General features: G+C 39.7%; 1 protein-coding gene across 6 annotated transcripts in view; it reads right to left on the reverse strand.

Annotated features, from left to right (window-relative positions):
* Positions 1-12,816, reverse strand: part of LOC127412089 (calcium-activated potassium channel subunit alpha-1-like) — a 307,683-nt gene that overhangs the window by 35,850 nt on the left and 259,017 nt on the right. For all 6 annotated transcript variants that reach the window (XM_051648145.1, XM_051648144.1, XM_051648149.1 and 3 more), the window contains one exon: positions 4,175-4,268. In XM_051648145.1, the coding sequence (XP_051504105.1) occupies positions 4,175-4,268 (94 nt within the window). The remainder of the gene's footprint in view (positions 1-4,174; positions 4,269-12,816) is intronic.

Below are 12,816 nucleotides of genomic sequence, written 5' to 3' on the forward strand. Positions count from 1 at the left end.
ACAGAACAACAGAAACATATTTTTGGGTGTCTCTGTAGACACTGCTGTTTCAATTCACACAAAGTGGAACCACCATCTAAAAGCAAAATGAAAGAATTACTTTTGCAGGGTATGGTTAAATAACTGGCAGCATATGGATAAAAAAATAAAAAAATAAAGCCGATTAGGGATTTATCTTGCAAATGAGCCCCAGACATAAACACATGCTTAATGATTCACAAATTATATACACTTTCACTTTTTGAGCAGTGCTTGAGCCAGTTTTATGTGCCATATTTTACCAGCTGTATGTTTTACTTTGTGTTCCTCTGTGACTCTAGAACTGATACTCCCCTATTTCTGAGGGCAGTTTTTAAGAGATACCACAACACTTGTAAATGCATAAAACTGTCAACTAAAACCCACCGTGCAGCTGACTACTGGGTCTAAGATGGGCCAGAAAGGCTGCCTTTGAGGAAATGGCCTGAGGGCAGACAACAAAGCCCCATCTCTGAGATGTGGCTGCAGGGGAACATGCTCTCAGCGTCTGCTCTGCACAGCTATTGTTGATATTATCCACAGCACTATATTAACAGCCAATTATACAAAGAATTCCAACAGATCAAAACATTAGACTTCAAAAAGTATTTTTTAAAGTAGCTCTGTTTGATAATGGCAGGATACAATTTAATTTGGAATTTGATAAGAAATGATAAAAAATCCCTGACAAATAAAATAGTAATACACCAAACAGCATGAGGAAAGAGGATTTAAATCACTGCAATACTTTTTTTAGCTGAATGAGTTTTACATTTAAGCTTCCTTGAATAAATTACAGGATTTCTCATTGCAGTGAATAACAGTTTATTCATTAACATCAGGATGTATTATTTTATTTTATGCATGCAATATAATTTAACTGACATAGTAATAAAGCGCCTGTAATGCCTTGTTCTGTAACACGCCATAATTAACACTGCACTAAATGAGGTTTGTAAATTGCATTAGCCCCTTGTTAATCATGTTAATAATGAATGATGGGACCTTTGCCTTACCTACTATATTTGCATATCATCAGATAATATTCTGCAAAATTAATTTACACCATAAATAAATGCACCGTTATCTGAACCACAAATGATCATTTCAAACTCAACCATGGTAGATAAATAATTCAACGATGTATAGCTGATATGTGGTAGTACAAAGGTGGACCAGTGGTTATTTTTTTAAAATCTTAATATTTACAAACTGTATTCCTCTCTTTTTCATTCTCTACCACTTTCTCTCCATCCAAAGCAGGTTAATTTAGTGGCATGTTCCTCTGACACGCTCCCCCCATCATACGCCGTTTCAACTGTATTTTTTATTGTCGAAATATCATTTTAGAAATGTGTCAATTAGCATGCTTGCATGAGACAATATCAGGCTGTGTGCAGGTGCTAATAACAGTGAAAGCATTTAGTGCTTTTACACCCTGACTGAATATTTCATTACGTGCCGCGTGTTTCACCACTTACTCTGCGGACCCCTGTCATTTCAATCTTGCCTGAACATACTGACTGGCGCAGTGCACCTCTGCCAAGATAGCTATCTCTCACTCGCTGTCAGTGCCGCCTGCCAGTCACAAGCACAATCCAACGTTCCACGTCAATTTGGAATAAAACATGTGACATTACAAATTGGGCTGCTGCAACAGGAAAGCGACAAATGCATTGTGACTTTCCACAATTAGACGTCTTCTGTATCCATTGAAGTGTTCAAACTATGATATTGTTATTGTATAATATTTACAATTTATTTTCAAATCCATATGTTTCGCTAGATTGCATGTCTGCCAACAAGCGGCCAAACACCCAGAACTGCAAATTAAAGGAATAGTTAAAAAAAGAAAGAAAAAAAGGCAAAAAAATTTATAAAAATTGCACAGGTTTGGAACAACATGAGGGTGAGTAAATGATAAAAAAATTACAATTAAAATTTATGCAGAGCTATCCCTTTAAAATTTTAAATAATCTAAGATGAAAATAAATGGGTGCTTTGGCTGAACTCTGTGCCTGTGTACTTTACAGGAAACTACCTGGTACCCTAAGTGAGACAGAAAGTTCTCTATTTAATTGGTATGTCCAGAGCAGTGTCATAGATGTGCATTTGGAGAGGGAGGGAGAGAGAGAGAGAGAGAGAGAGAGAAAACAGAAGTTGCCGAGAGCTGGCAAGCTGATTTTCAAACAGCGTTCAGATTCCAGTGCATCAGTCGGCAGCTACTGGCTCCCCAATCCCTCTCCAGCAGCCTATGAAAGCAGCTTCTCGCTTTGAAAATTTTCCCTATCATGCAAACTGACAAAGGCATGCTTTTCAAAAACCCACAGCCAATCTGTTGATCATTATTTATTTACAATGGCCTGGAGGCTCAGAAGCCTGTAAAAACCATACTTGATATGGTATAAGCTCACTGTTTTTCCCTTAACAGCTTGTTGAATAAAGTATCCCTAAGGCTGCCTCAAACAGTCGCTTTTCATTGTGCATAAAACGCACCTTGTAAAGGCGAGGTATTTAATGTAGGTTGTAATATATTGACAGGGAGGGCACAGGTTGAGGGAGTCCACCGGTCTGTCTTTGGTAATTTTGATGTTCGCTACAGGGCTTTGGCTTGATAAAGCTTACACCTAGAACAGAGGACCTGTCATCCAGTACCCAAGAGCAAGCCAAACACAGAGGCACCCTAAAGCACAGAAAACTTTGACACTGCTTTGAAGCATTTCAAAACAGGGTAAATAACTCCCAAGAATTATTATTACTTTTAGATCAAAGAGCAGATGCATACATTACATGGCAAACGGGGACCTTCAAATCTGCTCAGAAAAATAGTTTTGTGCTCTAAGTTAAGGAATAAAAACTAAAAATCCTTCTAAGCAATCGCTGAAAGCAATTTTTTTCCTTCTTCTTTCAGTTTATTGTTTTAAACTAAGAATGAACAGAGTGAAAATAATTGAACACTGATCATTTTCACTTGGAAAGCACACTAAAGGGCAAGACCCTCTGCAGGGCAGACAGTTTACTGAATGTAAAACTCTACATAATTGCTCCTTTTGGGGGAGATTCATGTTTGAGACCTCTGTCTGGGCTATTTAATAAATGCTACTGTTAAATGCCTTGTGGGGGCACAGAATGATAAAATAATAAAATAAAATAAAATTGAACAGTAAATTTTACCACATAGCTTTATAATAAAAAAAAAAAAAATCCCTTAAAAAAAAAAAGAAAAATTACATTTCCTGTGGGGGCACACACTAGTAAAATAACATAAAATAACATAAAAATGAACAGTATATTTTACCACATAGCTTTATAATAATAATAATAATAATAATAATAATAATAATAATAATAAACTAAAAAAAATAAAAAAATAAATGCTAATCTTATATGTTATGATATTTTTTGTTTAAACATGATCGACTAAATCCAGAAACTGTAAGTTTTTCTCATAACGAAAACTTAGCATGTTGGCTAACTTTGTACAAAGTTGGCCATTCTTCCCGAACCTTCACCAACACTTTTTCACTTGATGATCTGGAATGGAGGGCATTGTCTCTGCATTTTTTAAAACCATTGCATAAACGTCTCCTGGCCACATGGGTGGAAAGCTAGTCCTTTTATCAGTCAAAATCAATTAGCAGCATTATAATTTCAGTGGACAGGATAAAAGGAAAGTAATATTTGAATTCATTTTTGATTGTGATGATACATCTCACATATGGCCTTAAGTACGAAAAACACTCCTCACAGGGGTTCCCACAATAGATGAAGAGCCCGGAGGCTAAGTAACCATGCTGGCGTCTCTGATTGGTTGACACCGTCATTAGTGCCACCGCTGTTTAAGAACTACATGTGGACGGGACTGGGGGAGATGACAGCTGAGACTTTAAAGCAAGAGTATTTTTCAAACAGCTTTTCATAGCCGCTTTCATGACAGAAATATTTCAGCTCTATCATTAACCGCTGACAGGCTGACAGCTCAAACGTCTCGGCCTGAAAGGCCTCTCTCTCTCTCTCTCTCTCTCTTCCACACTTTCTTTCTCCTTCTTCACTCCTCCTACTCCCACCATCCCACCATCCCACCAGCATCCACCCTTGTCTCTCCCTCTCTCTGCTTCTCAAGGCTGGAAGGAGCATCTTGAAATCAATGTCTTACCTCATCATTTTGGGTGAGCAGTTGGGTGAATTTCGCATGCCTCCATTGCGCTGCTTCTTTTTGGGTGACAGTGTTGACGGATGCTCGTCTTCGACTGCAAACACATGCAAAGAGTGTCAGACTGTGAACAGCTGGGATTATAAAGTGTGCTGGAGATGACATAAAAAAGAACACAAAGCCAACACTCAATCAATCATTGCAACAAAACAGAAATCTGTGAAGACCTCCTAAAATAGAAAGAGAATGCTGTTAGTATGGACAAAGTACACTTTAGAAAAGGCAAGTACAGACCTTAAGGCCAATCATTAGGTTTGACACCGTTTTTTTGGGAAATCTGCTCCATTTGACAGAGGTTGGTTGATTTGAACATAGGTTTGTGTGTCTGGATCTATTGCGGTCCGTATCAATATGATCAAACTCTCTTTTAGCTCTCTGTCATTGTTTGGAGGGCATGAGCTTGAACAATGACAGAGGGGAAGAAAAAAGTAAAAGAAAAGTAATTTTTTTTTTCTTTTTTTTCTTTTTTTTCTTTTTTTTAATGGATGACTACACAGCAAAATCAATCATCATCACTCACTCAGAGCAGAGAGCCGTGAGTGATGGCTTCACTGTGAGTCACTGTGAATACGTGGGTTTGGAACGACAAAGAGAGTAAACAATGGCAGAATCTTAGGTTTTGAGTGAACTACACCTTTAAATGTTATGCTGGGGAGAAAGTGTTCTTTATGTTCTGATAAATATTGATGTTTGTCAGCATATAAATGGCATGTTATCTCTCTCTAAATTTATATATAATTTGCCATGTATACCACAGTATATAATTTTTATCATATTTTAAATGCTGCACTGCTATATTTATATTATTCTGCATTATGATTGGTTTGTTTTTCTTCAAGTAAGCTTCAAGTATCTTAGAATGACAAATAATACTGAAAACAATTTTGAATTTTGAAAAGGTTTGATATGTATTAGGGACAAACTAGTAACAGAAAGCAAAACTCCAATACACTGCAAACTTGCTTAAGTGCAGCTCTGTTAGAAAATCACCAGCACAGCAAAATATTAAAGGTAAAATACTGCAAGCTACTAACACAACAACATATACTTGTACAGCTCGGATTTTCTTTGTCATCTAATTGTGCTAATGAAAAAAGGCAAATTAAAAAAAAAGACCTTGTCTGTGTCTTTACCAAATGCCAGTGTTTGACATTTACAATTACACTATGTAGGGAGCAACGTGAGACAGTAATCAACTTTTAAAATATCACTACTGATAAGATGGCAGTGCAGTGGCCCTTTGTTCTGTGTTATGGTTGTTGAGTGAGTGGCCCGGCTGGGCCGGACCACTCTCTCCTGCCCATGCTCCTCCAAATTAGACGATGGAGATTTACGAGCTACAGCGGTGCCCTTCAGTAAGAGGCTTAACAATGAAATAACTCTACCTGCAGCACAGCCATTTCAGCAAGTCTCTGCTTGTTCCAAATTACATTACGGCACTTTTTCAACCTCAATCAAAATAGGATCAACCCACCAAAGTGTGATTGCTGTTCCATACCATGGGGAAGCAATAGCCCTTGCTCTTTCGTATCGGTGATCAGAACAATTGAGCTAGACATCTGTCTCCTCCGCTTCAGACAGACAACAGGCTGATGCAAGCTTTACCACGAAACAGAGATATAAAACACCAACAATGGATTTGTTTCTTTCAACTTATCTGCAAATTTTTACTATTCTTCAGACCAAGGGTTTTGAAACTTTTTGATGCCAAGAACCCCCAAATATAATGATCCCCTAGTGAGGGGCCCCCTTCGTAAAATATAAAGGTTTCAATATTTTAATGTATACATTTTGTATAAATAAAGTATAATTTATACTGTGTGAGAAAATTATTAAGCATGATATAAAGACAAGCTGTTTGAAAAATTAAATAATTGTTTTTATGTTGTCATTGCACCAAAGCCAAAATAAATTATTAAAATAATATCAGGAAAATATTATCTGTACATGTATAAAGCTAAAGAGAATCAATTTTAATTCAATTCAGATTTATTTGTATAGCACGTTATACATATTGCTCAAAAGCAGCTTTACAAAGAATAGTATCTTATGTCAAATCAAATCAAATCACTTTTATTGTCACACAACCATATACACAAGTGCAATAGTGTGTGAAATTCTTGGGTGCAGTTCCGAGCAACATAGTAGTCGTGACAGTGATGAGACATATACCACTTTACAATAAACATCAGATTTACACAACACAATTTAAAATCTAATATACACATAATTACACATAACACAATATACAAATAATAACATACAATGTACAGTATACAATACACACAATATAGAATACACATTATACAATAAAAATAGTATATATAGTATATATAAAATATAAAATATACAGTAGGTTGTATTGTACTGTATTGACATTCAGGCTGTCGATTGATAGTAAGTTGCCAGTGCGTTGTTAAGAGAGAATATAATTTATGACAGTCCGGTGTGAGATAATAAGAGTAATAAAGTGCAGTGCTGATGTATTTGATCATGAGAGATCAAGAGCTCAAAAGTCTTATTGCTTGGGGGAAGAAGCTGTCATGTAGTCGGCTGGTGCGGGTGCTGATGCTGCGATACCGCCTGCCTGATGGTAGCAGTGAGAGCAGCACATGGCTTGGGTGGCTGGAGTCTCTGATGATCCTCCGAGCTTTTTTCACACACCACCTGGTATAGATGTCCTGGAGGGAGGGAAGCTCACCTCCGATGATGTGTCTGGCAGTTTGCAGGGCTTTGCGGTTGTGGGCGGTGCTATTGCCGTACCAGGCGGAGATGCAGCCAGTCAGGATGCTCTCTACAGTGCAGGTGTAGAACCGTGTGAGGATGTGGCGGTTCATTCCAAACATCCTCAGCCGTCTCAGGAAAAAGAGGTGCTGATGAGCCTTCTTCACTACGGCCTCAGTGTGGACCGACCATGTGAGTTCCTCAGTGATGTGGACACCCAGGAACTTGAAGCTGCTGACTCTATCCACTGGTGCTCCATTGATGGTGATGGGGCTGTGTTCTATTTCTCTTCTCCTGAATTCCACTACAAGCTCTTTTGTCTTACTGATGTTGAGGGAGAAGTTGTGCTCCTGACACCAGCATGTCAGAGTGTGCACCTCCTCTCTGTAGGCTGTTTCATCATTGTCAGTGATCAGACCTACCACCATCGTATCATCAGTAAACTTAATGATGACATTGGAGCTGTGTGTTGCCACACAGTCATGTGTGTACAGAGAATACAGGAGTGGGCTGAGAACACAGCCGTGCGGGGCTCCAGTGTTGAGGGTCAGTGATGAGGAGATGTTGCTGTCCATTCTAACTACCTGGCGTCTGCTTGACAGATGTTTAAGCCCAGAGCCTGGTGTTTCTCAACAAGCTTGGAGGGCACTATGGTGTTGAATGCTTAGCTGTAGTCTACAAACAACATTCTTACATAAGTGTTCTTTTTTTCCAAGTGGGAGAGAGCAGTGTATATTGTGGATGCAGTGGCATCATCAGTGGAGCGGTTGTTGCGGTAAGCAAACTGCAATGGGTCCAGTGATGGAGGCAGCACAGAGCAGATGTAATCTCTGATTAGTCTCTCAAAGCATTTGCTGATGATGGGGGTCAGAGCAACAGGATGCCAGTCATTTAAGCAAGTGATTTTGGATTGCTTGGGAACAGGCACAATTTTATGGACATTTTAAAGCATGTGGGGACCACAGACAAGGAGAGGGAAAGGTTAAAAATGTCCGTAAAAACACCAGCCAGTTGGTTCGCGCACGCTCTGATGACGCGGCCCGGAATGCCATCTGGACCCGCGGCTTTGCGGATATTCACCCGTTGGAAGGATCGGGTTACATCTGCTACAGAGACGGAGAGTGAACTAACCTCTGTAGCTTCGGCTACCTCTCCGCAAGTGCGTTGTTATTTCCCTCGAAACAAGCATAAAACTTATTTAGCTCACCGGGAGAGAGGCAGCAGTGTTCACGGTGGAGTTTTTATTCCCTTTAAAGTCTGTGATGATGTTAATTCCCTGCCACATGCTTCTAGAGTTGGTGGTGTTGAACTGTCCTTCAATCTTGTTCCTGTACTGACGTTCTGCTGTTCCGTTCCCGGAATTAAAAGCGGAGGTCCACACATCAAGTGCCGTGCGAACGTTGCTATTAATCCAAGGTTTCCGTATTGTTCTGGTCGGAACAATGTCCTCTATGCACTTTCTGATGAAACACATTACGCTATCAGCGTAAAGCTCGATGTCGTCATCAGAGGCGGACCGGAACATCTCCCAGTCCACGTGATCAAAACAGTCTTGTAGCGTAGAGTCTGATTGGTCCGACTCAGTTTGGGTGCTTCCTGTTTCAGTTTCTGCCTGTAAACGGGCAGAAGCAGAATGGAAGAGTGGTCTGATTTGCCAAATGGTGGGCGGGGGAGGGATTTGTAGCCATCCCAGAAGGGATAGTAGCAATGGTCCAAAACCCGGTCCCCTCGTGTGTTAAAACTAATGTGTTGGTGGTATTTTGGTGCGACTGATTTGAGATTGGCTTTGTTAAAGTCCCCGGTCACAAAGAACGCGGCCTCAGGGTGCGTGGTTTCCTGCCTGCTTATAATCCCGTACAGTTCCTTGAGTGCCCGGTCTGTGTTGGCTTGTGGAGGGATGTACACAGCTGTGATAATGACCGCTGTGAATTCCCTCGGTAGCCAGAATAGTCGACACAGAAGCATGAGAAATTCCAGATCAGGAGAGCAGAAAGACTTGATAGAATGTACGTTCCTCTGATCACACCAGGATTTGTTGATCATAAAACATACACCACCACCTCTGCTTTTACCTGAGAGGTCTTTCGCTCTGTCCGCTCGGTGCACGGAGAACCCCGCGGGTTCGATGTCTGAATCTGGAATCTCCGCAGACATCCAAGTTTCTGTAAGGCAGATAATGCAGCAGTCCCTCGTCTCTCGTTGGAAAGAGATCCGCGCTCTCAGCTCGCAGAGCTTTTTATCCAGAGACTGAACATTTGCCAGTAGAATACTGGGTAGCGGGGGTCAATTTGCATGACGTCTTACTCTAATGAGAACACCAGCTCTGTTTCCCCTTTTCCTTCTGCGTTTCCGCAGCTGGGCTGCCCAGACAAAGGGCTCCGCTGGTGTGTTTGTAAACAGAGGGTCGGTATCGAGTAATCTAAAGTCCGGTTTACGGTGTGTAATTGCAGAACCAATGTCCAAAAGTGTTTGTCTGTCGTAGACAATAAGGCAGACAACATCCAAGACAAAAACATAAGAATTGTAAACAAACAAACAAAAAAAAACGACAATGTTGTGTTGGAGCTCGCAACGCAGCAGCCATACTCGGCGCCATCTTGAGTCCAATGGAATGACCTCAATATGACCTCAATAAGGTCAATAGATTAATCACAATTAATCTCATGATTTACGAAGTCTTTAAAAGCAGAATGAAACAAAATAATGTCAAATTTTGTAAATTTTAAACTTGTCACTTTTATTAAAAAAAAAAAAAAAAAAACTCATAGCACCCCCTTACAGTCCCCTGGGGGTCCCTGGACCCTGGTCTTACATGATGGGTAAACATAATGGGTAAGCTAGATATTCTTGTACATCCATACTTCTATTGATAGCAGTTGTGGTTACTCACTTACACACACACACATTTAGTACTAGTAGACAGGGGGTACATTAGCCACTAGCCGCTGTACATGCATGCTGCAATGACTGCAGGGACCAACACTGAAAGAAGGGGTTGTCTGTGGTAACACTGACTAATGCGTCTTAAGGTGCAACCTACAGTGTGTGGGGGCGAGCGTGGAGGACAAGGTGCTGGGGCGGTAGTGGTATTTTCCGGGCAGGCTGCGGGCCCGGTTCAAAGCAACCAGGCTGAGGTGTGACAGTGAGGGCGGGGCCAGAGGTTTATTAACAAGAGGTACAGCAGACGCGGAGTACTCCACAACCGGCAGCACACTGGGCAGAGCGCTGGAAACAGCCAAGCTGTTGGCCGGTTTGGTTGAGCGGTTTTGATAAGTGGGTCTAACTTCCTCCTTTACTGTCAAATAGTGGAAAACAAAATGAATGTGCAGGTGACTTGATAGCAAAAAGTGCTCTCAAAACAACACTTAAAACCAAAAACACATATTTTTGTGTGCACCTGCTAACAACTGTAAATTAAAGAGATGGTTAAAAACCCCAAAATTAAAATTGTGTCATCATTTATTCATCCTCATGACTTTCTTTTCTACGTGGGACACAAAAGGAGATGTTAGCCACTGACTTTCATTGTATGGACAAAAGATACAAAAAGGAAAGGACTGAGGGCTAACATTCTGCCTAACATTTCCTTTTGTGTGCCATATAATAAAGTCATATGAGATTAGAATATCATGAGGGTGAGTAAATGACAGAATTGTAAATTTTAGGCTGGTAAGAAAGTGTTTGAAAATCAGATTCATGTTGAAATTATTGCTCTATAAGTCACCTAAAAGCGCATGCCATTAGTTCCATCTTATTTTGTAAAACGAAATATATTATGATTAAAACATCAGAGCATTCATAATTAATTGCTAAACTGCAGGAGAATCAAACAATACATATTTAAATATGAAAGCACAAATTTACGTGATTTTCATTGTTGAGCCATTTATTTCCCCCTTCGATTACTATTTACGGACAGATCCACAAATCTGTGTTCCATAATTGCAACCGTCACATTTTGAATAATTGATGAAGACCCCTCAGTTTTATTAAATACAACTTAACCACTTGGCAGGCGCTTTAGCTGAAATGTTCAATATAACATTTGCTTTTCCATTGCTAATAAACATTAATTAATTAGAAGCACTTTCTTCCCCACCTACTCTGCGACACGACAGAACAAAAGCATTACACACTATTCCTGATAACCGTCACAACGGATCAGCTCACAGAGCAGGTAGGGATATGCTCGCACAAGGGAACTGGGGATGGCAATCTATTTACATTCTACCTAGAGATGCACCGGTACTACTCTGTAGTAATTGTATTGGGCTGATACTGGGGGGGTACTTGGGGATACTTGGTATCGGTCTCATCATTTCATACTTATGAGTACATAATGACGTATTTAAACCATTTAAATCTAGAATATTAGATTTTTCTTTACCTGAAATATATGTGGCTTCTCTCACGTGACCACGCACTCTCTCTCTCTGCGCAAGCTTGTGTGTGTGAGTGAGAGATTGCGTTCCCAAGCGCTTGTCAATCATTCATGATTTTTTAGATGAAAAATTCCAAATGTTGTCCGTCATTTTGACAGATAAAAAAACAGCAAGAAAAGAAAGAAAGAAAACCATTTGAAACTAGCACGATTTTTCATTTAATTCATCTTTACATGATATTAGCGGCTTCTCTCTCTCTCTGCATGCATGTGTTCGAGGAAGAGCAAAAGAGTGTCATGCCGGATGGTCATTTTAGTCCTAAATACAGCAACTCAAATGTGTTATATGAAAAGGAGATATTTTTTGTCACTTTTACTTGGCCCCACAACAACACAGAATAAAGCAATAAAACAAACATTGACCTCTGTCAGGCTTAACACAACAAACCCAGACAAATCAATCAATACTAAGGCCGGATTGCCCACTCCGTGAATTCATTAAAATAATGCATTAATATATATTTAGAAATTGAATGCATTAAAATAACACGGTATGAATAAGGTATCATACGTGTTAGCTGGGTTACTTTTTAAGGTGAGCTAGACCCTGGAACATCTCTAATTCTACCTAAACATACTCAAGGCACAGCAATATTTACATAGCATATCCAAAATGTGTAAAAAATAATACTGATCTACAACACTAAAAAAAAATCTTTGATTAATCTGTGAAAAGGGCAAAATAAAAGCAATACTCAATCTGACAGCCAAACACAGGCTGCGGAAGAATGTGTATAAGGGACCTTAAACATCTCACACCGGGAGTTATCAAGCACACCACCTGCCACCAGAGTGCTACGACCTACAACTCCAGCCTAATGCTATCAACATAAAAGGCAAGGTTAACCAATATATGGTGTAAGTAGAAAAGCAGTTTCCGCCCACTCCCCAAACCTTGCTCAGAGCAATAAATAGATGGTTATTTCTGCCGTCAGCTGCCGCATAGCTTTAAAGGCCGCCGGAGATAACTCCTGGATTCATCTGGCCCCTGTCAAACACGAGTAGCATTACACAGAGAACATGCACTGTGGCACTTTCACTGTGGATTTACAGTAATCCAGACGGCAACTGTCCCTTTATGAAATGCAAATCCTGTGACGAGCCACAATTGTGCATTCTTATCAAGGCCATTGTTAAATTATAGAAAATACATCTGCGGGAAATGCATTTTAAAACTGTATCCAATGGCGGTTCTACATAAATAAATAAATTCTTCATCCATACATTTATGCAAAATGTAAAAACTTTACTTACCTTAAATTCTGTACATTGCTTAATATATTAGTATCATCTTGTTTTCTCAATTGTTGCAGTTTTAAATATATTTATCGCTATTTTCTTTGTTATTTTTCTTGTTGTACTGTAGTCTATTTACTGACAAATATTTTAACAAAGAACATTTAAAAATGCTTCTAGTATA

This window comes from Myxocyprinus asiaticus, chromosome 21 (assembly GCF_019703515.2).
Source record: "Myxocyprinus asiaticus isolate MX2 ecotype Aquarium Trade chromosome 21, UBuf_Myxa_2, whole genome shotgun sequence".
In the NCBI taxonomy this organism is placed as follows: domain Eukaryota; kingdom Metazoa; phylum Chordata; class Actinopteri; order Cypriniformes; family Catostomidae; genus Myxocyprinus; species Myxocyprinus asiaticus.